Below are 26,431 nucleotides of genomic sequence, written 5' to 3' on the forward strand. Positions count from 1 at the left end.
ATAGAAGATTTTATCCCGTCGAATGTTTAATATTTAATGTTTTTATTAAATTTTAAATATTAAATATAAAATAATAATAAAAAATAATATTAAATAATAAATGTATATATATATATACTACGTAAAGTATATATTTAATATTATAAATTCACATAATAGTACTACATTATATATATATATATATATATACTAAATTAAATAATATTTTTAAAAAATAATTTTTTATGCAATTTTTGAAAAAAGAATCTTTGTATTTTTTGTATTAATATGTATAAAATAATATTTAATTATGTTATCATTTTATATTAATGCAAGCTTATGTGAATGATATACCTAGATTTACACCAATAATTTTTCCCCACGAGCTAATCTCAAGAATAATCATTTCTAATATTTTTATATCATGGGCACGTTGATTTGCATCGTGCAACGCAAGGATATGCACACAAATTAATTAAAAATCGCAATTTCTGGTCGAATAGATGAATTGGTAAACTTTACGATGATGTTTCTCATCATCATATATTTCTTATAGTCGCGCGTGTCATTGATATTTTCTGGCGAAATAATCTATACTACTTAGATAATTTATTTGAGGTAACGGATCTACAATTTACAATCTACAATCTACATTCTACAATCTAAATCTATATATCTATAATCTAATTTCTACAAAATCTAGTATTAAAATAATAGTTTATTCACCAATCGATGCACAACAGCAGAATTGATTTCATCTACGAAGCTACGTCGATCTGTAACATAAAAATAGAATTCAAATTATAACAAAGAGCTAAACTAATTAATATTTCTAAAAATAATAATTATACATATTAAATTTTACATTCAACGTATACAATAAATAATTAATTAACTTTAAAAATTTTTGAAGACTATTTTTTTTTTAGTATAAACTTTTATATAAGACTTTTTTATGAATTTTTATATGTAAAAATATTTTTTCTATTTCTCTCTTGTTTAAACCATTCAAATACTTATAGGAATAAAATTAACATATACGTAATTTATAACAAAACGTATTATACTAATATATAATTAATATTTACCGCAAGGTTGCTCGGCTGGCGCCCGATGCCCCATCCCAGGCCTGTTCCTCCTCTCAGGTCAGGATTGTCTCTTGTCGAAATCTTCAGCTTTCACGCGCGATACTTTAAAACGACACTCCCGCACTAAAACGCCCGATACTTTGGACGACACTCCCGCACCAAAACGCGCGATACTTTTACACGATATTCCCGCACTTAATTAAGCGCGCGATACTTTCACACGACACTCCCGTACCTAAACGCGTCACATTTTGCATTTCGAATGTCTTAGGGGGTCACAGGATGCCTATTTAAATTTTGTAAATAAAATTTCCTAAGAATTCCCTAATTTTTAAAATTGCAAGTAAATTAAGAAAATGCAGATATTTAATATAAAAGTTTCTTTATTATATGCGCTTTCTAATATTTTCTATATATATGATTGCAAAAGTTAAGAGTGCAGTTTTCCTAGTATTTTATATCAATTTATTAATATGGATTTATTAATATCGATTTATTAATTATGAAATTAATTTGAACAAAACTATTATTTGAACAATAATTATAAAATTAATTTAAACAATAATAAAATAAAAAAAATAATAAAATACATCTTGGTCTAAGCTTGTGTCTCAATTTTAATCAATTTGTTTAATAAGCAACATTTTGTGTCGATCATTAGACCGTGTCAGATATGTGCTTATTATCTTCTTGAGGTATGGATATTATATCTACAATCTAGTCTACGATCTAATCTACAGTCTACAATCTACACAAATCTATATCTACATTTTCTACACTCTAATCTCAAAACCGTTACCTCGTAAAAATTAATACTTTATCGCTCACCAAGCAGTTGACTGGAATGAACTGTAAGCTACCTGTTGACCTGTAACACATAAATAGTATAAAAATTGTAGTAGTTGCTCAAGATATTTAATTTTTCAAATAATTATTATTTTATTATAGATTTTATTTTCCATGCGTGCAGTAATAAGAAAATAATTAAATAATTTTATAATTTTTATTTAGTACAATTAATGAATCTTGATTTAATACAACTAATACATAAATGACAACTACTCACTTTAAGGTTCCTTTGCCGGTGCCTGATGCCTTCCTAGGCCTCCTCCTCCTCTCCTTCTCTCTCAATTTTGGTGTCGTCAATTGTTGATTTGATACGTTGATCTGTAACATATAAAATATAAATAGAATAAAAATTGTAGTGCTCAAGATAATTATTTTTTCAAACAATAATTATTTTACTAGATTTTATTTTGTTAGATTTTATTTTATTAAATATATATATTTTATTTAAATTTTGATTTAATGTAACTAATAAATAATAAATACTCACTCTAAGATTATTTTGTGACTGATGCTTTTCCTATAGATCTTCTTCCGTTTCGATTTATCATATATTATGAGTTGATCTATAATATATAAATAAAATAAAAAATTGTAATAGCGCCCAAGATGATTAATCTTCCAAACAATTATTATATATTATTATTATGTATCATTAAGATTTTATTAGATTTTATTTTATATGCGTGCATAATAATTAAATAATTTAAAAAAATTCAATTTAATACAACCAACAAATTTTTATTTTATAATTAATAAATAAATAATAAATACCCTTAGGGTTCTTTTGTCGCCCAATGTCTTTCTTAAACCTTTTCTTCTCCTCAATTTTTGGATGTTGTTGTTGATCTCATACTCTGATCTGTAACATATAAATAAAAACTGTAATAGAGCCCAAGATAATTAATTTTTTAAACAATTATTATTATATTATTATTTTATATATTGTTAGATTTTATTAGATTTTATTTTATATGTGTATAATATTTAAATAATTTTATAAAATTTGATTTATTAAAATTAATAAATTTTTATTTAATGTGATTATAATAAATAATAATTAATAATTAATGTAATTAATAATACTCACTTTAGAGTCTGTGTGATACTCGATGCCTTTTCCAGCCCTCCTTTCTCTCTCAATTTGTTGGTGTCGTCAATTATACAATCTGTAATACACACATTAATAATTAATTTAATATATTTCAGAAGAACAATACTTTAATATTTTAGAAAATTATTATTGTTTACTTTCGAATATAAAATTCAATGTGTATATACAAAAACTATATAAATAGATATATAATTATATAAGTAATTTTATAAATTTTAGAAAAATAATTGTTTTATTTTTGGTTGCAATCTGTATAAAATTTTTATATGAAAATATTTTGTCCAATATCACTTGTTTAAATCATTTGAATAAACGAGCAGAATTATTGCGCGTATTAAAATATATTTTTTATTGAATTTGTTACAAATATATAATAATAAATAAAAATAATATAAATTATTATACCTGTTATTTTTTATGCCGCCTCGCTCGCGGATGATATACCGTCTCCTCCTCTTTTATTTCATTACTGTTGCTGCCTCTTCATGGTTCTCCCTAGCGAAAACAATTAATTTTACTTAAACGCGCAAAAACAATTGACTACGATTACGCGCGTCCGTATTAATTATATATTCAAACACAATTAATAAGCGCACGACACTTTCAGCGCGAATTCCCGAATTCAATATGGCTGACCGACGCGCGCATCAATAGCGGGAAAACGCGGGAAAGCGCTAGAAACGCGAGAAAGCGCGCGAAGCGATGTTTCTTGGAACTAACTGCGCATGTGCGCCAACTGCAAAGATTAACAGCAAATTATCGATGATCGAGCAACCACTGTATATATATATATATATATATGTATATACACATATGACTATGGTCGAAAATAATTAAAATATGATCTCAATGCATGACAAATAATGATTATCGTAAATATATATCACCAGAAACAATGATTTATACACAAATTCATCTCGATACTTAATTACTCGTACTCAGATGCATAAAATTAGATGCTCCAAATATTTTTTCTCCGACAATAATGTATCGATGTGATACGTACATTGAATCGTTTAATGGAATTAATGAATAATTACGAGAATTGATACTCGCCAATCGACTGTACACCATGTGATTGTGATATTTTTCACGATCGAGTCTCGAAAACTGATGAGACGCCGTGTTCTTGTGTTAACATGCAACATATATGATACATACTCGCTCGCCGGCCGAATGATGATGAACAATTTAATGAGACTGCGTGCGAACAACGATATGCCGTACGTCGCTCGACGTCGTATTTATGCTAGCAATCGAGAATTATTGAAATGTGACAATAATTATGGCTTACCTCTCACTTTTTCACCCAAATTCGTCGCGATTCCGCCCGGATCCGTCTCGCCGGCCGCTCGCGATCTTGCGATATGAAGTAAGCAACAGGTTGCCTAAGATATTTTTTTCCTACTTCACGCGCGAAATTTAATTTAAATAAAAAAAATTGTCAACTTGATACACTTGTGAGTTATTTAATTGTACAAATTAAATAATTGTACGAAATGATAGATAAGAGAATAATTCTGTAATGTTTTTAATAATCCCTAATATAAATATTATTTAATTATATAAACAATAAAATAATAAAAATTATAAAATAATAAATTAAATTAATAAAAATAATAAATTAATAATAATAGTAAGATTATAACAATAAAATAATAAAATAAGAAATTTTATTTATAATTCTAAATAACTGTTATTAATTACTTTTAAAAATTATAAGAATTTTTGTAATTAAAATTTTAGGCTGAGAATTAAAAAAAAATATTAAATATATCAAAAATATTTTTGATGTAAATTATTATTTAGATTAATATAACAACTTTTTTAGTATTTTTATAATATTTATCATTCAATATTAATAATTTTTAAAATAAATATAGTAATTAAAATTTCAATATAAACTAAATAAAAAATGCTGGACCGATGCTGGGTCAAGAAGACCCTGTTTTGTCCAGTTTCTTTTCGCAACGTCTATCTAGTAATTGACTAGTTTATGATCATATAGTCCTCGCCTCTCTCCCCTTTTTATCTGATATCAGCTCCAGCTGTGACTGACAGTTCTTAATGAGTTGAAAAATTTAATTAACAACACATACGATATAATTTTTAAACTGCAACAATGCACGACGCTTATGAGGAAACATCTATATTAAATATTACGGTGCAAATCGAGTCTATGGCTGCTTATGGTGGGAATAATAACTTAGTATACATAATCAAATTACTAGGAATTATCAATAGACTGGAATATTTATTGCTTATTGTGTTGATTGTTTCAGATGATAACTTATTAATAGGCACAAGAGAGGGTCATCTTCTTATGTATAATGTTCCATCAGTGTTTGACGACAGTCACAAACTAGAATTATTACGTCACAGCAAGAACTTTAATAAGAAGCGGATCAATCAGATAGATGTAGTACCAGAATATAACTTATTAATCATCTTGACAGGTATATTAAAGATAATATTTGTTTTGATGAATTAATTTGTATGGATAATATAAATCTTATTATTTAATTTATTTAATTTATGCAAATTTGCAGATAATATTGTATGCATTCATGATTTGAATTCACCAAACTTTCAACAAATATGCCAATTATCAAAAACTCGTGGTGCTACTCTATTCACTTTGGATGTTCAGTCAACTCAGAGTCTGACAGGAGAAAAAAATACTGTAGTGCGTTTATGTGTCGCTGTTAAACGTAAATTACAATTATATTATTGGAAGGGAAAGAAATTTGAAGAATTTAAAGATTTTGAGTTAACTGTGCCGGACATACCTCGTCAATTATCATGGTAATACATACTGAAAAGTTACTAAAAAATATTTCAACATAATAGCTTTAATGATTAATTTCATATTAATTATAAAGGTGTGGTGAATCATTGATCCTGGGATTTCGTGGATTATCGTATACCATTTTTGATTTAAATGGTAAAGCTAAAGAACTCTTTCCTACTGGTAAATCTCCAGAACCGAGTGTTACAAAATTATCAGACAGTTCTTTTGTATTGGGAAAGGATTCTCAATCATTTGTTATGGATACAAAAGGAGAGTTGGTTCAGCACAGTCCTGTCAAATGGTCGGATGCACCTAATGCAATAGGTACAGACAGTAAACTATTTAGTTTATTTTTTTATCTCTTTAAATTGCAATTAACCAAATTTTTATTATGATTTTCAGCTTGGGATGACCCTTACTTATTAGGTATCGTGCATGAGAGATTGGAGGTGTATACATTAGAAGGATGTTTACATATTCAGACAATAAAAGATCTAAATAAAGCTAGACTTATATATCGATGTAAGCAAGGAAAAGTCTTTGTGGCATCCATTAGTCAAATTTGGTGTATCAAAGCGATTGATGTTACTCTACAGATTAGGACATTGCTAGAACAAAATCAATTTCAATTGGCATTACAATTAACTGTATGTTAATTATACTTATATATCAATAAGTTTATAATTTATTAACATGATTAAAATGTGAATTATATTTTATTTGTTTTTCAGAATTTGTCAGATATAACAGATGAGGAGAAAGCTAAACAGACATATAAAATACAAACGTTATATGCGCATTACTTATTCTACAACAAGCAATTTAAAGAGGCAATGGAGTTATTTTCAAAACTCGGGACCGATCCATATGAGGTAATCAGATTATTCCCAGATTTAGCACCATCAACCAACACTAATGAACCTAGTGAACCAACACCGAGTTTGCCGAAACTGCAAGATCATGAGTTGGAAAAAGGTTTACGTGCATTAATAGTTTTTCTAACAGATGTTAGACATAAACTAATGGCGAAAGATAAAGAGCTTAGTAAAGAAAAGAATGGAGTAAATGGAGAAAAGAATCTAACAGCAGTAGCTACGGAACAACTTCTGAAGATCATCGATACTACTCTTTTAAAGTGTTATTTACAGGTAAAAAACATAAAAAACAGATAAAAATTTACATATCAAATAGATTCTCATAAAAGCTACTCATAGAATAAATATTAAATACGAATTTTGTTTCAGACCACTGATGCTTTGGTAGCACCTTTACTTAGATTAAATCACTGTCACTTAGCAGAAGCTGAGAAAACTTTGTTAATGCATCAGAAATATCCAGAACTCATTATATTGTATCAAACCAAAGGACAACATAAAAAAGCATTAGAACTTTTGGAAAAGCATGCAAAAGAGAACGATTCTAGTCTGAAAGGCACTGAGAGAACTATACAGTATTTACAACATCTTGGCAAGGATCATATGGATCTAATTTTGAAATTTGCTGGATGGGTTTTAACGGAGGATCCTGAACAAGGCCTCAGAATATTTATGGAAGATATACAGGTGCTGTTTATATTTCTCTTGATTTTTATTATTTTATTCAAAACTATTTTTAACAATGTGGTCTGTTAATTTACAGGAAGTCGAACATTTACCTAGACCAAAAATACTGGATTATCTTTTGCGGTTCCATAAAGACTTAGTAATACAATATCTGGAGCATGTGGTACATGTTTGGGAAGACACTAATCCACTATTTCATAATGTTTTGATACATCAATACAAAGAGAAATGTTTAGCCTCCATGAATGCTAATGCAACACCAGCGGAGAAAGAAACTTCGCAACATATACGACAGAAATTGCAACATTTCTTGGAGAAATCGGCATATTACACGCCTGAAACGATATTGGTCCATTTTCCATTTGACTGTTTGTTTGAAGAACGTGCAATTATACTTGGACGACTCGGTCGTCATCAACAGGCTATATCGATATATATTAGTCTTTTAAATGACATACCGCGTGCGATACAATATTGTCAGAATGTATATACGAGATATCAAAGTAAGTAAATTTTAAAACATTTATATATTAAATATTTAAATGAAGATTATATAATCGGAAATTTTATTTCAAGATCAAGATAGTGCGGAAAAACAACAAACGGACAATGTTGACGAAGTGTATGTTTTATTAATTCAACAATTGTTAAAACCCGATAATGAAGGAGTTTTAATGGCTGGTAAATATTCATTTATAAACAAGAGTTTATATATAATTTACTTATATATGCAATTATATTTATTATTATTTTCTTGTCAAGGTTGTAATCCGGAATTTCAAAGAACGGCACAACCAGACCTAGAGATGGCTCTTCAATTATTAGAGGAACACGCATCAAAAATAAATCCCATGAAAGCTCTGAAAGTTTTACCGGATTCTGTACCTATAGGTAGAATAAAACATTTCTTGGAAGTTAGTTTACAAAATAATTTAAATGCAAGGCGAAGAACACAGGTTCTCAAAGGGCTGCTCTATGCGGAACATTTACAAGTACAAGAGCAACGAATGCATTACGAGTCACAGAGCGTCCTCATGACAGAGTTTAATATATGTCCAGTTTGTAAAAAACGCTTTGGCAACCAAAGGTATGTGTGTGTATATATATATAAATTTATTTTTTTTATAATTCAAAATATAAAATTTAAATCATTATTTTAACTTATATTTATATGATATTAATTAACTTTGTTTTCTCAGTGCTTTTGCGAGGTATCCGAATGGTGATATAGTACATTATTCTTGTCAAGATCGCAAAGGATAAAAAAAACGAAGCTGCACAATATTATATGATCATAATTATATCATCTCCAAGATTGTATATATTAAATGTAGGCTTTTTTATATGCACATGAAATTTCAATACGTGTATTATACAGAAAATTCAGGAATTATCTCTATTAGAAAAAACTCTCTCTACTTTACAATTTCTTGCTTTAAGCTTCTTATCTTGTATACAAGAAATAAATATAAAAATAAATATAAAAAAATATAAAAGCGAAGTGATTCTATTTGCGTTTATAAAACGCTTTGCAGCAAAGTAATTGTAAAGTGAATAAATTTTAAGAACGCATAGTATCTTTTGTATAAGTTATTCGATTTGTTATTTTGAATTCTTTGTAATTATAAAATTAAGTCACTCTTTCTGTGCGTTCAAAAAATAAAATAAGTATGCATATAAGTATCAAAGAGATAGAAAAGAAAAAGAGATGCGAGACAGTGCAGCTAGACAAGGAACAAATCTATTTATCCTGAAACTATGTGATTGGCTACGTAATCGCGCGCCTGATATTCGAAACTAAAACTTCCAAAATTGGAATGTGGCCCTTTCGCACAAGTGCCGCTGATTTTTTATCGCTAATGATATGTGATAACGATAAGCGTAATGTGTGCAACACGCATCTGTATAAATTATAACGAGGAGAAATTTGTACTGTACGAGTAATACGGAGGATAGGGCGTGCCCGCGGTCCAGAAGACGAGTAAACAAGATTGCTGATGATGTCATAAGCACTGACGTCTTGTATTCCTACGCCTGGAATAAGATAAAGTGAGTACAGTACAGATGAGAATTCTGCGAGCATTGCAAAAGTGATATTATATTGCCATATATCTCTGTTATTCAAATTGATTAATACTAGATTTACATGTTATACGAAAAAAATTATAATATATAACGATGATTATTTTTATTTCAAAATTTGCAAAGTATTAAATTTTAAATTATACATCGACAATATATACAATGTTATATCCAACATAAAAATTGATAATAGATAAATAATGACAGATAAACAATTTTTTTATAATCGTGATATTTGAGAGAATTGTATTAGAATATTTTTTCAATTGTAAAAATATATATATATATATATATATATATATATTTGTCCAACGATTGTTATCCGAAAACATAAAATTCTTTTTTTTTATCATCAAAGTTTGTAATTTTTATAATTATGTTAATTTTCTACACTGAAAAAAATGTAATTAAATTCGAATAAGTACTTATTTCAATACTGAATAAATTATTTATTTGAAACTAACAATATTGATTTGATGTAAAAAATATTTATTTGATATAACAAAATCCTTTTCAAAACAAATTATGATATTTGTTTTAAATAAATAATTGATTAGGCAGTATTAAAATAAATATGAATTAATTTAATAACTTTTTTCAGTGTATAAACAGTGTTCGCATTTAAAAAAATGGATTAATTGCTTCATAATTAATGTTTGCTCTTATCTAAATAAAATTATATAGATAATCATCTAGATGAAACTTTGGTATTATCTTATCTTTATATAAATAATAAAAACATGTATTATCTATATCTGAATCTTAGATTAAAAAAGTATTACCTTTACTAAATTATCAAGAATAATTTTTAGATCATTTTTGTTTAGAATCATATAGCACATAAAAATACTTAAATAGTCGAACTTAAGCAGTAAGAAGCGGCAAAAATTTATAAATAAAAATACGAATACATATATCTTTATATCCCGTTTATAATTAACATTTTTTTTATAACTTTACATAAGCAGTTTCATAAAAATAATTATCTAGATGAATCATCATATAATTTTATCTTTTACCTAAGATTATATATTTAAAACAAACTTATCTTTATCTTACCCAAAATAAAACCTACTTTATATCTCATCTTTATCCAGCGAAATACGAATACATATATCTTTATATCCCGTTTATAATTAACATTTTTTTTATAACTTTACATAAGCAGTTTCATAAAAATAATTATCTAGATGAATCATCATATAATTTTATCTTTTACCTAAGATTATATATTTAAAACAAACTTATCTTTATCTTACCCAAAATAAAAAACCTACTTTATATCTCATCTTTATCCAACTAATTTGAAACTCATCCAAGCGCAACACTCTTCCATAATTAAAAATTGGCGCGCCGCGCGTTGTGCCGCGCGCTCTGCGCCTGCGCGGCGCAGTGCGACGCCGCCATTTTGCGCATAGGGACTAGCTGCGGCGGCGTAGGTGCGCGCGGCGTACACTCAGTCGGTTGCGCGCCGGTCGAGTGTGTGGACGGGTGGTGGATCGTTCGGTGTCGGATCGTTATCTGGTGGATTTTTCTTGTTGTGTACACCGGGCGAGGGACCTTTTATGCGAGTTGCGGGACGGAGCGGTGCCACGGGGTGTCCTTACGCGAAGGTGAGTTACTCCGAGATGAGAAAAAGCGCGCTACCAGCCGAAAGAACGCCGCCGCGGTGACGGGTGGCTGATATTCTGTCGGGATAAAAATGGCGTGCGTTGCCGCTTAGCTTCTCCCTACAGTGTCGTGCAGCGGCGAAGTGACGGGTCACGTCACGCCGAAATTTATCGACCTCGCGCGCCGCGCCGCGTCGCGACCTGCTCGTCTCCTGTCAATAATAATACAGTGTATATATATATATATATACATATTTTTTTTTTCGCGTCCACCCGGATCCGCGGCGTCGTCCCCGACGTCGGTGGAACCCCGCTGCCGGCATCGATTGCCGCCGCCACCGCCGCCACCTTCGTCGAGTTGCTGGGGAACGCGATTCCCCTGTACGCGCGATCGAATCATCTCCGCAGAAATCGGGGGGAGGGAGAATTTCTCTCCTTCTCTCTCTTTCTTTCGCGTGCGACGTGTCTGTTCGGTTTTTATCCTACGTCGCGTGACATCACGATATCGAAGGGCGTCGTCAATCGGCTTCTCGTAGCTACTCTTTCTGAATGAGGTTGTACTCGGTTAACTTTAATTTCCGCTTGGTCTCCATCTCCCCTCCCTCCGATCTCTGCTCGGTTTTGTTCACCTGTCAAGACGACCTATCTGCCGGTGACCTAATTCCCGGCGCGATCCATTGAGCCGCGCAGAGAAGAGAATCAAACTCGCGTTATAATACGTAACTCGCTCGTAAACGTGGCGAGATAAAAAGAACAAAAATATATACGTGTCTTGTCATTTTTTTTTTTTCTATGTATCTTCAATTTCGTTCTTCAAAACGAACTTTCGATATATTTTGCACCCGATGGGACCGCGAGCGCCGTCAGCGATGTCGGTATCGCGTTTAATTTTAAATTGATGTCAATGGGCGTGGAGGACAAATAAAGCGATCTCGCGCTTCGATTGCGCGAGATAAACTCGTCCTTGTACCTGCTTCGCGATTTCATCGTAGCGATATGCGTGTGACGAGTCTCCTCTTCGAAAACCCTCGGCGAGACGAGATCGGATTGTGAATTATTATATATATATATATTTTTTTTTCACAGAATATATGTGTATGAAATGTGCTTTACGAAAGGAATTAGCCCTTTAGTCGTTCAGCATTAATTAAAAATTGATAGTATTATCAGTTAATCAGGATTAATTAAAAATTGATAACATCTGTTTTATTTGAACAATCATTTTTTATAGCAGATTCTCATTTTTTTTTTACTTGTTTTCACGTTACGTAAAATCTTGATTTTTTCTATTCAGTTTTATCGCTTTATCATTGCTAGGTAAATCGTTATGTAAGAATCATCATTCGAAAAATTTTACCGAGTCGTGCGATGAGAGAGAATTTCGATGATTAATTGAATTATATTTTATTACATTTATTGTCCATTTTATTTAATTTCTAAGCTTTATTTTTTTTTAGTAATATTTAAGACTTTAAAATTTCTTTTTCAATAATTTTTAATCTCAATAACTTACTAAACATTAAAATATCTTGTGTCGTATATTTTATAGATTCAATTTTATTGTCTATTTAATACATTTTTAATCTTTCTTAATAGTTTCTAATCTCAAGAATTTAAACATTAAAATATCTTGTGTCATAATTCATAGATTAAATTTAATAAATACAATAACATCTTCCCATCCAACAAGTTCTTTTTTATAGTAACTCAAGCCCTTGATCTCTTTCTCAGTAATATTTAATCTCCAATAACTGAAACATTAAAATATTTAGTATCATATTTTACAGATTAAACTGAATTGTCTACTTAAAAATCTAATAATATTTGTATAATATTTTCCTATCTGACAAGCTTTCTTTTATTTATTTTTAGTAACACTTGAACTTTAAACACTTAAATAATGTATACTTTGTAACGTAACTTTGAATATTACTTGTCATAGAACTGCTATTTGACTTCCTGCTCTTATCTGAGGACAACGGTGCTTTCTGTCGCGCCAGAACACAATGACAGATCGCGAATGGAATCGCGTCAGGTACAACCTCGCGAAGGTAGCCGTGTTTCCTCGATTTACCGGCCACTTCCGCTTTCCGGTTATGCGTCGGTCACAAGCTGACCGGAAATGCGTGGCGTGCGTGCGTGCGTGCGCTCTTTCAAAGTACAGATGTGCAGGAGGAGGAAAAACGTATATATGCCGCGTATATCGTTTACGCAGCATGCGCTATTTCAGGAATACACGTAACGACGTTAACTTGCACAAGGGAAGGGAGAGAGTTAACTCCGACAGGCGCCGAGAGATATATGCGTGTTTTTCAAAAAGAAAATCTGAAATATGCCTAGCAGCACTTCACCATCGCGAAGGAATTTCTCAACTTGTCTCTATTGAAATTTGCACACTGAAAAAATTTATTAATTTGACTGAATCTTCTCTCAACTACTCTGTAAAAAAAAATATGTAAAATTACAATAATAAATGTAAAATTACATGATAAATAATGAAAAGGTAAAAATTTATATTATTTATTGTGTAATTTTACACTTGTTATTTATGTACTTTTACATATATTTTCGTGTAATATATTATATATTTTTTTACAGTGTAAATTACTATTTTGTTAACTGAACATTAGTATCTAAATCAAATATACATTTGTTAGATTTATAATATATTATATTTAATTTAGGTATCTTTATATGTTCAATAAATAAAATAATATTTATTTAGTTGAAAGATATAGTCAAGTTTTTTTTTCACTGCAGAGGAGATATTTTTTTCTCCTCAGCAAGGAATGATCGTACAGTTGGTAGCTTAATGAGCTAATTTGATTAATGTGTCCCTCTGTATCGGTTAGCATTGGCAGAGTCGCCCTCTTTGTAGATGTCATGAACGATTTCATCACGACTCCGAATCTAGAGCTGAGTCATTTTATCGGGGATCCGAGTGGTTAAATGCCGCGAAATGTTAAGGTTGACGAATAGCTACATTGTGCAAAAATACGGGACATGAATTGTTCGATATACAATACAATACAGTTTCTCGATCGAGAAATAAACAAAAGGGCAGTAACCCCGAAAAAAATAGAACCTTTTATTTAGGTACCGTAAAACGTTGCTGTAATAGCTTAACTATTTTTCTGAAAATTATTGAAGCGAATGGATCTAAATCTACAAAATTGTGTTTTTTATCAAATTGAATAGAAAATATATTTTTTATTTCCAGATAATATTCTAACATTTAAAAATTACATTATTCTAATGCTCTGGAATAAAATCGTATTGTGTGGAATTTTTAATGTTTTTTTATCTGCATCGCGTATTTTTTATTAATAATACTAAAGATTCTGCGAAGATACATTCACGATTAAAAGAACGTGATTAATTATATTAATATCTCCAAATTAAGTAAAAAGATATATAACTCGATTGAAAATATTAATTAAGTTTTTTGATAAAAATTTGCAGTTACAAAATATGCATGTCGTTTTATGTCACACAATCTTCATTAAATTTTACTATAAATTTATTGAAACAATTGAAAAATTTTTCTGCAATCAATCTTTGCAAATTTACTTGAGCAGAGTTTAGTTACATTTATAGTTGGTCTAATTTTAACTCTCCGTTACGTTAAATACGTGCATTAATAATTAATATTAAAGTACAAAGATAAAGAGTTGGAATTCCCTCGATTTATCGTTGTATAAGAACGATATTTGAATGGGAAATGTACAAGAGACTAAAACGGACAAATGTTCTCGAAACAAAAATGACATAGAAATATATAAGGTACGAAAGAACAGGTCATATCGAATTATTATATTTAGCTAAAGTTCTAGGAAATTCATCACGTTTTATGCGTGCACTCACATGTAAGTAGTTTACCTTCCTGAATAAGATCGAGTGAGTTAATTGAATTGATGAATAATACATGATATTGATTAATTAGACAGTTTATCTGTTTACCGATATGATATCACCTCCTTTAATTAAGATGGGAAATCTAATAAAGAAGAAACGTGCAATAAAAATAGTTAAGATCCCTAATAATTAATATACGTTAATAAAATGTATATTAAACATTTCTTTTTTGAATATCCAAAATTGAGAAATGTCTATGATTTTTTACTCTTCATATATTTTACAATATATTTCATGAAACTGAATCGTATAAAAACTGATTGAAATTTACAGCTATGTATTAATTTATGAATAAAAAAGTGTCAGTATATTTTACAAATTACGCGAGTATTATCATGACAAAACTGATTGATTTTGACGTATGATCACTACAAAAAAATTCACATTATTTTGCTTTTGACGTTATAACGATTGCAATAAAAGATCTGGAGTCTTAAATTTGAAATAAGATAATAACGCAATATAGCATAACTACATGAAACACGAATGAAGAGGGCATACACCGTGATACAGTAACATTACTTCTCAAGTACTCCTCTTAGCAAGAAATCTGATCTCGATGCAAATATGCTATTATCTTGAGTTTCATAAGTGTAGGATATATATATATATATCCTTTGTATCAATTTATTTTTTTATATATATGTATATATATATATATATATATATATATATATATATACACACGCATATTTAATAAATTAACAATTAAGACACGAATTGCTTCAATTATATATGAGAGAAGAATTTTTATGATTTATTTTATTAATATCCTAACATAATTTTGATAAGGATTTTTATTCTAAATTTAAATAAGAACTATATTTTTAAAATATTATATCTACTAATTGAAAAAAGCTAAAGCGTATGCGAGATTTTTAAATAATTTTGTGTTTAATGAAATTAGAGAATTCTCATTGTCAGAGAATTTTATTAGGATTCAGAATATTTTTATTGAAATTATTTCTTCCTTCATATATATTTTGTCCTTTGAAGATCGATTAAAAAGGCGAGTATTTTTTGTATTAGCATTTCCAATAATCTAGAGTTAAGTTTAGACTACGCGAGTTTGGATATTCATGCATTATGACTCAGAATTCTGTCTGAATTTTGAATGTGTAAGTAAATGTTTGATATGTACAAAAAAATTTGACATAAAATACTAGAAGATAAAATAAAATTCATAGGTATATATATATATATATATATATATATAATATTAAATAAATACAAAAATAAAAACAAAAATATATAAGAATATAGTATAAAATTACATATATAATATCAAATCAATCAAGAAGAATGTAAATTTGAATTAATTAGTTATGAGTCATGATGCATGAATATATTTAGCGTGATGCGCCTCGAAAAGTGAAAAAATACTTGTCAGTGACAAATATACACTTGTCCATGTATCGGAAGAATGTTAAAATATTAAAATAAATTTTAATATACATATATGTATATAGTGTTTAGAAAGTTAAAATTTATTTTATTTTTTCTTGCAACTATCGACTAATATATTCTTTTCTATTAACATTGTACACTGAAAAAAAGATTTGTCAATTTAACTAAACCTTTCAACTAAATTATTGTACCATTTTGTTAATTGAACATGTATTAATATTTAAGTCAAATACGTTTTGTTAAATTTAATATATTATATTTAATTTAAATATTTTTTATGTTCAATTAATAAAATAATATTTAGTTAAAAATTTTAGTTAACAAGTTTGTTTTCAGTGTGTGGCTGCTTCTGCAAGACGTAACCGCACTTTCGAGGAAAACTATCGAATACGAATAAACTAATTAATCTCTTTCGCTTTGCTTTTAGAGCGGAAAAGTCTCGATGAGAGACTATATGGGAAATACAGAGATCGGTGTTAAACGTATATGCATGCGTGCGTGCGATCGTGCATTCGTACCTTTCTTTTTTTATATAAAAGTATTAATAAGCGAAGAGAGGAGGAGAAAAAGTTATATGTGTCGATACTGCTTCGTCAACTCGATACCTGTCTGAGATCGATTTTTTTAACTGTGCGATAATCGCATACTTCCGTCTGTGGAAGGGTTTGATGCAACCTAGTTATCAAGCGTTAAGCGCATCCAGATTACGCGCAGCCTCGTTCGCGAGATAAGGCCTTATGTAATGTAAACGTTATAGCGTGTTAGATAGAGAATTCAAATTTGCCGTGCATCTCTTTTTTTTGAAGCGAAATAGGGTATAAATTTTGGTTAGCTAATTTCACGCTTGTTTACTGCATTTTTATCGCATCTCTATGATAAACAAATTAGGCAGATAATATGTAATTTTCGAGGATTAATGTTTAAAGATAAAAATGCAAACGGAAGCGGAAAAAATACATTCATTATTTATTTTGCATATTTAAAGTTGAAAAGAGTTATTAATATCTTAATATTTTAATAGAGATTTTTATTTTAAATTTTAATAAACTATATTTTTTTAAATTTTATTTTATATCTATTAACTGAAAAAATACTTGATGTTTTTAGAGATTTTTTTCTGTTTAATAAAATCAGAGAATTTTCAAAGAATTTTATCAGAATTCAGAATATTTTTATTGAAATTATTTTAATATTTTCTTTTTATTAGATACTAATGTATGTAATAATACTACACAATAATAAAATTTAACTTTGGTCGACAGGAATTATATTTTATAGCTAAAAGGCTAAAACGAACATTCCGTTATCATGTGCTAAAATGTTTCGACAAAGTCGCCCAACAGGCAGATTAACGTAAATGCGGATGTGACGTAGCTGTACAATAACAACTACCGGCTCTTCTAGAATAGGGACTTCCATTTGATGTTTCTTCATATAATTCCAGTTGAACACTCATTTATGCAATTTCAATCTCTCGTTCTCTCTTTAAGAGTTTTGCTAAAAATTTAGAAATCGTTGAATTCTAAAATTAATTACAATAAAAATTCTACAATCAAAAAAAATAACAGAAAATTTTAATACGATGAGGATATTATTTTACTTAAACTTCTTTTTCTGTTGAATAGTTTACCAATTAAAAATTTTCCAATAATTAAACAATGACGACGACGCACACGTTGCAATTTAATTTATCGATTACGAACTTTATTCATCGATAGGGAGTGCAGATGATGAACGGAACGTACACGGATTACTGAAAATTGCTAATGTCAGTGCAAGTTCCGTACATCATAGACAGGTATTAACGCTCGAGGACAGTCGAGACAATATATCCGTGATCCGACCTAATTCATTGCTCCATTTCGTAACAGATTTTATGAAAACCTTGAATAATTACGTCTTTCTATTATCTCGGAAATCGAATTTCTTCGAGAAATTTTTCCAAGAAATTAACAATTGGAACCAAACAATTCTTTTAAAGATGCATGCACGTATCTCTTTAATTCTCCTGTATGTCCTCCTTTAATATCGGTACGTAATTTCTTTTTTTTTTTTTATTTTTTTTTTAATTTTTTTTTTTTTTACAAAGTTCCTTTAAGCATTAACCAACAAATACCTTCGAAATTACAATAATGTACAATTTAATCTAATGTGTGAAAATTTAATTATTAACTGCATCAAGAATGACATTATTTGACGTAAACGTTGAAAAATCAATGCATCTCTACAGGTGGAGAGAATTTAGCGCGCGATGTGTATAATATGTTGTCGAGATGTATTATTTATCAGTCACTTGGCGGCTGCCATGCTGAATACCTTTGGCAATACGCAATCGTTTCGTTAATAATTATTCGTCTAATGCACTTATGCATTATTTGAAAATAACTTGTCATGCACATCAAAACATGTTTTGAAGCATTTAACTATTTTTATCCACTTATTAATTATTAATTAATCACTTGTTTATTTTTGCGTGAATTTCACAAAACTCGACATCTCTTTGCGAGAGATTGAATTTTAGTGATGTACATAACAAGTTATAAATAATGCATTCAGTGTATAAACGAATAATTATATACATATATGTATATAACTAGACGAAATTTTAATTTTATTAAATTTTGTCTACTTTTACAAAATAATAAATCGTACTTTTCCGAAGATATATATATTTGATATAATTAATTTTGATAAAAAAAAATAATAGATGGAATTAAATTTTTTATTCCATGTTAGGAAAGGTAATCTAATTGTTTGCACAAGTTTATCATTAAATACTACATTCGTGATGTAAATCGCGAATAATTATATAAGCGCCACGTGTTTCGCAAATGCTATTTATAGCACCTAAAGCGCCAATTTTTCTATCCATAACATTAACAAATCTCTCTATAACAAGAGTGATGAAACTTTAGTGACTCAGCTCTCTTTTCATTCTTGATGACACATGATTATTATGAGCATATAATTATTCCAGGAAAATCGAAAAACACATATAATGCATACATATTAAGCCTCGTGATAATCGATTATAGTGAGTACAATTAATCGATTAATCATTTAATCGATTTCTCTGATTAATTAATATATTTGTTTTAAAGATTTTTTCTTCTAAAATAATAAATTATTTTTATTATGTTTTAACCTAATTAAACTAATGTTTTTATACTTTATTATGTATATATACAAAACAATAAACGCGTTAATTTGAATATATAAGTTTTAATTTGACACTTCTTTCTTTTCTTTGTAGACACTACAAGAGTTATATTATAAAATTCTAATAAAAAAACAAGTAATTGAAAAAAATGTTTAATCAATTAACGATTAATCAGTTTTGGCGATTAATCGATTAATCGAAATTGATTAATCGTCTAATCGAGTATTAATCTTTTTTCGGTTACAATTGATAAATCGATTTTGAAGTAATCGATTAATTGGTTAAAATCACGAGCTCTAATATATATATATATATACATCCACAATACATATATATAATTGTCGCGGCTCGCACCGGTACTTTTAGTCATTATATGCCGCATAATTCATGGTCAACTGGTCGATCTTTAGCGCCGACGACTCTCCCGTGCTGCAGTTAAGGAAAGAGCAAATCAGGTCATCGTATAAGGGCGTTCACCCTACGTATTCCTTTGAATTTTCGCCGCTAATTTTGTAAACCTTTAAAAATGGCAGCCTCTTTCTCTGAACCCCAAACTGTAAAAAAATATGTAATATATTACACGAAAATATGTAAAAGTACATAAATAATAAGTGTAACATTACACGATAAATAATAGAAATTTTTGCCTTTTCATTTATCATGTAATTTTACATTTATTATTTATGTAATTTTACATATTTTTATTGTAATTTTACATTTTTTTTCGATTCTTTAAAATCTCCGAATTAGAGCTTCGAGTAAATTGTGAGAATCTTTCCAACGTTGTTCTTAGCGTCTCTTTCGAGAATAATCGCGAAAGATTATTTTAAAAAATTAAATTTTATAAATTTTTATATTTTTTTATATAAAAAATTTTTTTCTTTCGAATTCTTTTGCAATTGTAATATACTAGTTTAAAATGCATCGGGAACTTCAGAACTATTCGAACTGGAATTATAGCGGAATGTTAATTTGTTTTAAAGGTAATGAGTCAATCTCGCTCTTTAAATTGAATTTTCGGACATTTTTCGAACGAGAACTCTGGAAAGCTTGCCTATAGAGACCGTAGAAATATTTGAAATCTTTTCGAAATTTTGTCAAGCTATCGGTTCTTGAAATCTTGTTAGTCAGCTTGCAGCTTCCTGCATAAGGGGATGTTGGCGAAATCTGGGTCATCGTAAGGGCGTTTACCCATATACTTCACGCCTCCGTGATTCTTTCCTACGATAGACGCCTGCAGTCGAGAGAAGAGGATAGCGTTTAAAGCGGAATACAATTGTATTCGCGTCGAGTAACGGTTTCCGATCATATCTCTGATGTCTACAACTATGACTTTAGTTATCGAAAATTCACTCCGGTCAATTCGTGTCGCAAAAATGTTGAAACGATAAAAAAAATATTTAAAGCAATTTAAACAAATTTTTAAAAATTTGTATGCTACGCTGAACAAAAATTATTTAATTCGAATAAGTATTTATTTCAATACTGCGAAATCATTTATTTGATATAAGAAAATTCTTTTCAAAACAAATACATATTTATTTATTTCAAATAAATCATTTATTTGACAGATTTCAGTGTATACACGTTATCCCATCGATTTTTCATAATTTTAGAAATAATAATTTTTTTAAATTAATATAAGATCCAATTATATTGCAATAATTTATGCTATTTTAACATTTCTTGTCATCATAAATGAAAATTATCGCAATAAATAGCGATTACTAATTAAGACAATTTTTCGTGTTTGATATTTATATTGTTATGCTACATTTTTACGTTCTTCAAGATATTTTTGTCAGACAATGCATTCTCCGTCGATTTTTCGTAATTTTGAAGATTATATAATTTTTTTAAATTAATCAATAATTAATTTAAGATCCAATCATATACTGTCGATATGATTTATCTGCAATAGTTTATGCTATTTTAACATTTCTTGTCATCATAAATAAAAATTATCGCAATAATAGCAATCGCGTTAATTGAGACAATTTATTCGACATTTATATATATTTACGTTCTTAAGATTTTTTTATAATCAAGATACTAATAATTTTATTAATAATATATTATATATATACATGAAATAGAGAGGACGATCTTGGCGAGGTATTAAATAAAGGTCGCATATCTTGCGATCGGGTACCTCACAGAGATATATTTAAAACATCGACACTTATTTTATTCCAACACTGCTGCATATATTTCAGTTTCACTGGTCTTTAGATCTCTTATAGATTTGTGCAATAAATCGCGATAAAAAATTTTACTTGTGGCAAAGAGCACTTCAAGGATAGTTAAACAAAAACGCAGACACCAGTATCACCTGATCTTCTCTCCCCTCTTGATTTCTGCAGGTGCTCTCGGCATATATACATATACATACAATATATATATGTATACGGTGGACACCGGCGCCACGGTGACTCCGGTAGAAAATCAATAACCCGGAGTTGTGTGCGTGCGCGCGAGTATTCATCTTACCTTCGGTGTTGCGGATTTCGCGTTGCTATATATATATATATATATTTATATATATAGATATAGATATATATATATATATATATATAAATACATATATATAATCAATTAGTGGCTGCTATTGCGATATATAGGATCCTTTCTTTGCAGGAGGCAGATCAAAGCGAACGTATAAGCACGCGACTTAATTTGCATGGCGTCGATTAGACTACAAAATCGGTCTCCCTGTGCGTATTTTGTCTTAGGTCGATTTAAATATAGATCCACGACTCGAAGGAAGTCAACGTTACGCTTATCTGCGCGATTCTCAGCTAGCTACGACAAAAATATATATCGCTGAGGTCACGACACTTTGTAAAGATTCTTTGTAAAATACCTCTTGGGAAAATACCTTTAAACACGGAAAAAAATATTAACTGCCATAGTTAAATTTTATATGTTTCTGTATTATACCTGAAATTTAATTATCATGCCTAAGTTTTAGCTCTATGGTAACCTAATATTTTTTTGCTGTAATTAATGAGGAATTTCGTATTAAATTATAGCCTATATAGAATTAAGCGTATAATTGAATTTCAATGTAGTGTAATATAGGGATATCTAAAAGTTATAGTAATTAAATTTTTTTAAGGAATGGAAAAATAAATAAAAAAAGAGAGAAAGATAATGATATGAATTTTGGAAATTTAATTATGAATAGCTAGATGTTATTAGATTATATTATGTTTTTGTGATATCAATATATCTATTACGTACTTTTTGTGTTTATAAATGAATATTTTTAATGCAAGATGTTTGTATATCTAAAATATGCTTGTACCTACAAATGTTTTAGCTTCTTCATCGCGCGATTATGATCTAATTTAATTTTTAGAAGATACTTGAAAAACAGAGAATATTAGAGATAATTTGCGATACGTTATCGGAGGGGAATTAGAAGAAGACTTGACTTTTTGCTTGCGTAATGATAAGAAGTTAAAAAATGAGCTAGATATATTTAAAAAGAAGCCTGCTTCTATGAGCGTTCGAAGTAATATTCACGGTGCATATAAAAGACCGGCTGTTCTCGTTTCGATGCACAATACGCTTCTTGTTCTCCATTCTCGCTTTTTCTCAACAGAAAGCTTTTCGCAACGGTATATATACACACTATACGTAAACACAATTGCTGAAAAAATATGACTTAATTTGACACTTGTCGCTTTATTTGGTGCATTTTTATTTTCCAATGCAAAATAGTTGAAGATCCTTTGAAACAAGAAGAGAGAATATTTTTAAAGTTAATATATTAGTAAAAAATTATGAAGTTATTATTTAAAAAATATTACACTGCAAATATATTAACAATATATTTGTAAATTTATCACATTACGTAAAGGATTTTAATTATTTTATTTTATTTTATTCTAATTTTTACCTAAACGCTAAATGTATGTCTATGCATTTCATATTTCGAAGATAAATTTTTTGTTTGTTTAAATAGAAATAAATTTAGATATTTTAATTACTTTATTTTATTTTTAATTTTTATCTAAATGTTAAATATATGTCCATGCATCTCGCATTTCGTAGATAAATTTTTTTTTGTATGTTTGATCTAGATAGATCCTTTGACATGAGATTCCGGGTTTGCATTTTACTGCTTATGTCAGAGATATTAGTATAGAAAGTGTCACCAGTAAACTTAACCTTCCTCGATTATCGTGTCATTCACTTTGTGATTCATTTCACTCCGCCCTCGCTAGATACGGAGACATTAATCTATACGTTCCCACTACTATACCAGCCATCAAGTATGACGGCATTCGCGTAATTGCTCTTAATTCATTGTAAGTGACTGTCCAGACATTTAAGAATGCCATTCATGCCCGTGTTCTTCAGACTTTCATCTCTCAGTGGGGGAAAAAATCACGCCGATAATGTTGCAAAGTGATCAAAATCGATTCAACTCGTCGGCTATTTGAAAAAAAAAATCGTAATTTGATACAGAAAAAAAAATTGTATTTAATACCATATTTTTAATTTTTTTGGACAGTGAATTAAAACGATAAATGATTTAGTAGCCTTTTATCTTTAAGATCATTATACATTTGTAAAGGAGATAATATGTAACATATATGTAACAAATAAATTTGGACAACGCTTGTTGATGATTAAAACATCGAAAATTAGCTGATATTTTTAATTTCGAAAGATCGATGCGTAATCACATTTATATGTCATTGATTTGTGCAAGTTTTGTGTATATGCATATTACACGAGTTATTTCTCTTCGGTGTCGGGTTCATTATCGGATACCCATATCGGTTTACCGTAGTTCTCCTTGAGTTTTTGCAAGCGCGTGTCTGCACAAATATGTAAAAAATGGTGTCTTCAACTGTAGAACACTTGGCCCATTGAAAACATCGGCTGTTTTATGTGCTTCATGCAGCTGCAATTGCAACTGTCAATTATTATTCGTATTAATTCGTAAACATATCGTAAATTAAAATTAGACAGAACGTTTCGTTAGAGGTTACTCTAATCTAAATCATCATCCGCTCTATTTTATAAAATATCTAATCATTGTTGATGATTGACAAATGTTAATATGACATTTCTTGCTTAGCGTGAATTAGCACGAAAAATTTGTATTTTATTTATCGTATGTGTGTACATACGATATAATTTAAGTTTATACATGGAAAATTAATTCATATTCTATCAAAATAATTAATATTTAAATTTAAATTATTTAATTATAATTTTGAATTAAGCTATTTAATTAATTTGATATTTAATGATATTTAAATTTAGATATTTGATTTTTAATTGATATTTAATTACATAATTAGCATTAAATAAATAATTTGACATTTAAATTTATATAAACTGTTGCTGGTTACATACTGTATAAAAATAATTAGCATATTTTAAGTTTGATATTTCTAAATTTCATTCACCGAATAATTTTTTCAATAATATCAAAAAAGGAAAAAATAAGGATTATCAAAATTTCGCTTTATTCATTATATTTATTACTACTTTCACATCTAAGTATGCTTTCGATTTTTATTCACCACTTCGCTGTATGCAGATGCATTGCGTATAAAATAATGCGAATGCAATAATTCCATTATAGAGTTACCACAGTATTTTGTAAGAGTCAACATTACGCCAATGGCAGAACCTCCCGTTATTTACCTCTTTACAGGACATTCGATGCGACGCCGTTGCGGTGTGTGTATATTTTGCATGTGTGACATCATTCGCGTGATGTAATCGTAGTATAGTGAGCGCGAGGCGTTGCGTCTCCCACGCAAGCATGTAATGTTTTATTAAATGAACACATCTGCATATAGTATTTATATAATATATATATATGTTTACCTTTTCATTATTTATCATGTAATTTTACATATTTTTCAAGTAATTTTACATATGTTTTTACAGTGTACCCGATCAAGTATATCCAATTATATATATATATATATATATATATATATATATATATATAAATGAGGTATACTCGATCGGGTACACTGTAAAAAAATATGTAAAATTACTTGAAAAATATGTAAAATTACATAAATAATCAATGTGAAATTACATGATAAATAATGAAAAGGTAAACATCTCTATTATTTATCGTGTAATTTTACACTTATTATTTATGTAATTTTACATATTTTTGTGTAATATATTACATATTTTTTTACAGTGTGTAGGCTCGTTAACAATCTGCACATGAATATTGGACGAAAATCGAAACAGAAATGAATTTTTGTTTAAAATTATTTTTTTTATAATCAAAAAAAAAAATAATTTAATATGGAAAATGTAGAAATAACGTTGTTTAATGCAGATATTCTATATCATGTATGTAACTTATATATGTTTAAGGAAATACATTTTTTAATGTGTTCTAATAATAGAGAGATGATATGTGTGATATACCTATCAGAAATTTATTACAAGATAAATTCATAAATCAGGTGCTAAAGTTTATTTATTGCAGTTCGTTTTAAAACGGATTTATCAGTATTTACTTTTTGATATCACAAATATAATCTTTAGAAAATAAAAATTGTGCTTATACTGTAAGATTTGCTTTTATAATGCAGGAAAAAAATGTGCAAAAGTTTAAGAGTATGTTTTCTGTTTTGAAAGTAGTTTTTTTAAACGAAATTATCAAGCCTTTGATCGAAATAAACAATTTCTCTCAAATTAAGCTCTTTGAAAATGGAAATTTTAAAAAATTAATTTTTATTTTACATGTCAGAATTTTTATTTGAAAACAAAAATTTGAAAATATGCATTCAGTGAAACTTTTATTAGGAAAAAGTCAATTTTATATTGTTCAAATAATACGCCATTGAAGTTTTGACATTTTTATCAATTTGGACACATC

General features: G+C 28.8%; 2 protein-coding genes and 2 long non-coding RNA genes across 4 annotated transcripts in view; 2 read left to right on the plus strand and 2 right to left on the minus strand.

Moving 5' to 3' along the window:
• Positions 1-2,141: 2,141 nt before the first annotated feature.
• LOC114931869 (uncharacterized) lies at positions 2,142-4,384 on the minus strand. Its single transcript, XR_003819777.2, has 6 exons — positions 4,322-4,384; positions 3,433-3,522; positions 3,004-3,082; positions 2,688-2,775; positions 2,404-2,479; positions 2,142-2,234 (listed from the first exon to the last, which is right to left on the minus strand). It is a non-coding gene; the product is annotated as an uncharacterized LOC114931869 (long non-coding RNA).
• Positions 4,385-5,037: 653 nt separating this feature from the next.
• On the plus strand, positions 5,038-8,806 carry Vps39 (vacuolar protein sorting 39). Its single transcript, XM_029304132.1, has 11 exons — positions 5,038-5,219; positions 5,310-5,483; positions 5,577-5,832; positions 5,910-6,142; positions 6,221-6,465; positions 6,550-6,966; positions 7,063-7,380; positions 7,457-7,883; positions 7,957-8,061; positions 8,143-8,467; positions 8,580-8,806. Exons 1-11 carry the CDS (start codon positions 5,150-5,152, stop codon positions 8,641-8,643), a joined length of 2,634 nt encoding a protein of 877 aa, XP_029159965.1. The 5' UTR covers positions 5,038-5,149; the 3' UTR covers positions 8,644-8,806.
• Positions 8,807-11,016: 2,210 nt separating this feature from the next.
• beta-Spec (spectrin beta chain) overlaps positions 11,017-26,431 on the plus strand; it is a 30,777-nt gene continuing 15,362 nt past the window's right edge. The window contains 1 exon segment of the mRNA XM_029304156.2: positions 11,017-11,075. The gene's annotated coding sequence lies outside the window, so the exon portion shown is untranslated.
• On the minus strand, positions 12,610-13,333 carry LOC146725259 (uncharacterized). The gene is made up of 2 exons (XR_014924505.1): positions 13,006-13,333; positions 12,610-12,823 (listed from the first exon to the last, which is right to left on the minus strand). It is a non-coding gene; the product is annotated as an uncharacterized LOC146725259 (long non-coding RNA).

This window comes from Nylanderia fulva, unplaced genomic scaffold (genome assembly GCF_048542155.1).
Source record: "Nylanderia fulva isolate GAGA-0341 unplaced genomic scaffold, ASM4854215v1 Scaffold10, whole genome shotgun sequence".
In the NCBI taxonomy this organism is placed as follows: Eukaryota; Metazoa; Arthropoda; class Insecta; order Hymenoptera; family Formicidae; genus Nylanderia; species Nylanderia fulva.

Excerpts from the sequence above, each read along its gene's own strand:
- Vps39 (XM_029304132.1), top strand. The coding sequence starts at position 5,150 with ATGCACGACGCTTATGAGGAAACATCTATATTAAATATTACGGTGCAA. Across the intron at positions 5,484-5,576 it reads CTTATTAATCATCTTGACAG|ATAATATTGTATGCATTCAT; the intron begins GTATATTAAAGA and ends GCAAATTTGCAG. Across the intron at positions 8,062-8,142 it reads TGAAGGAGTTTTAATGGCTG|GTTGTAATCCGGAATTTCAA; the intron begins GTAAATATTCAT and ends TTTCTTGTCAAG.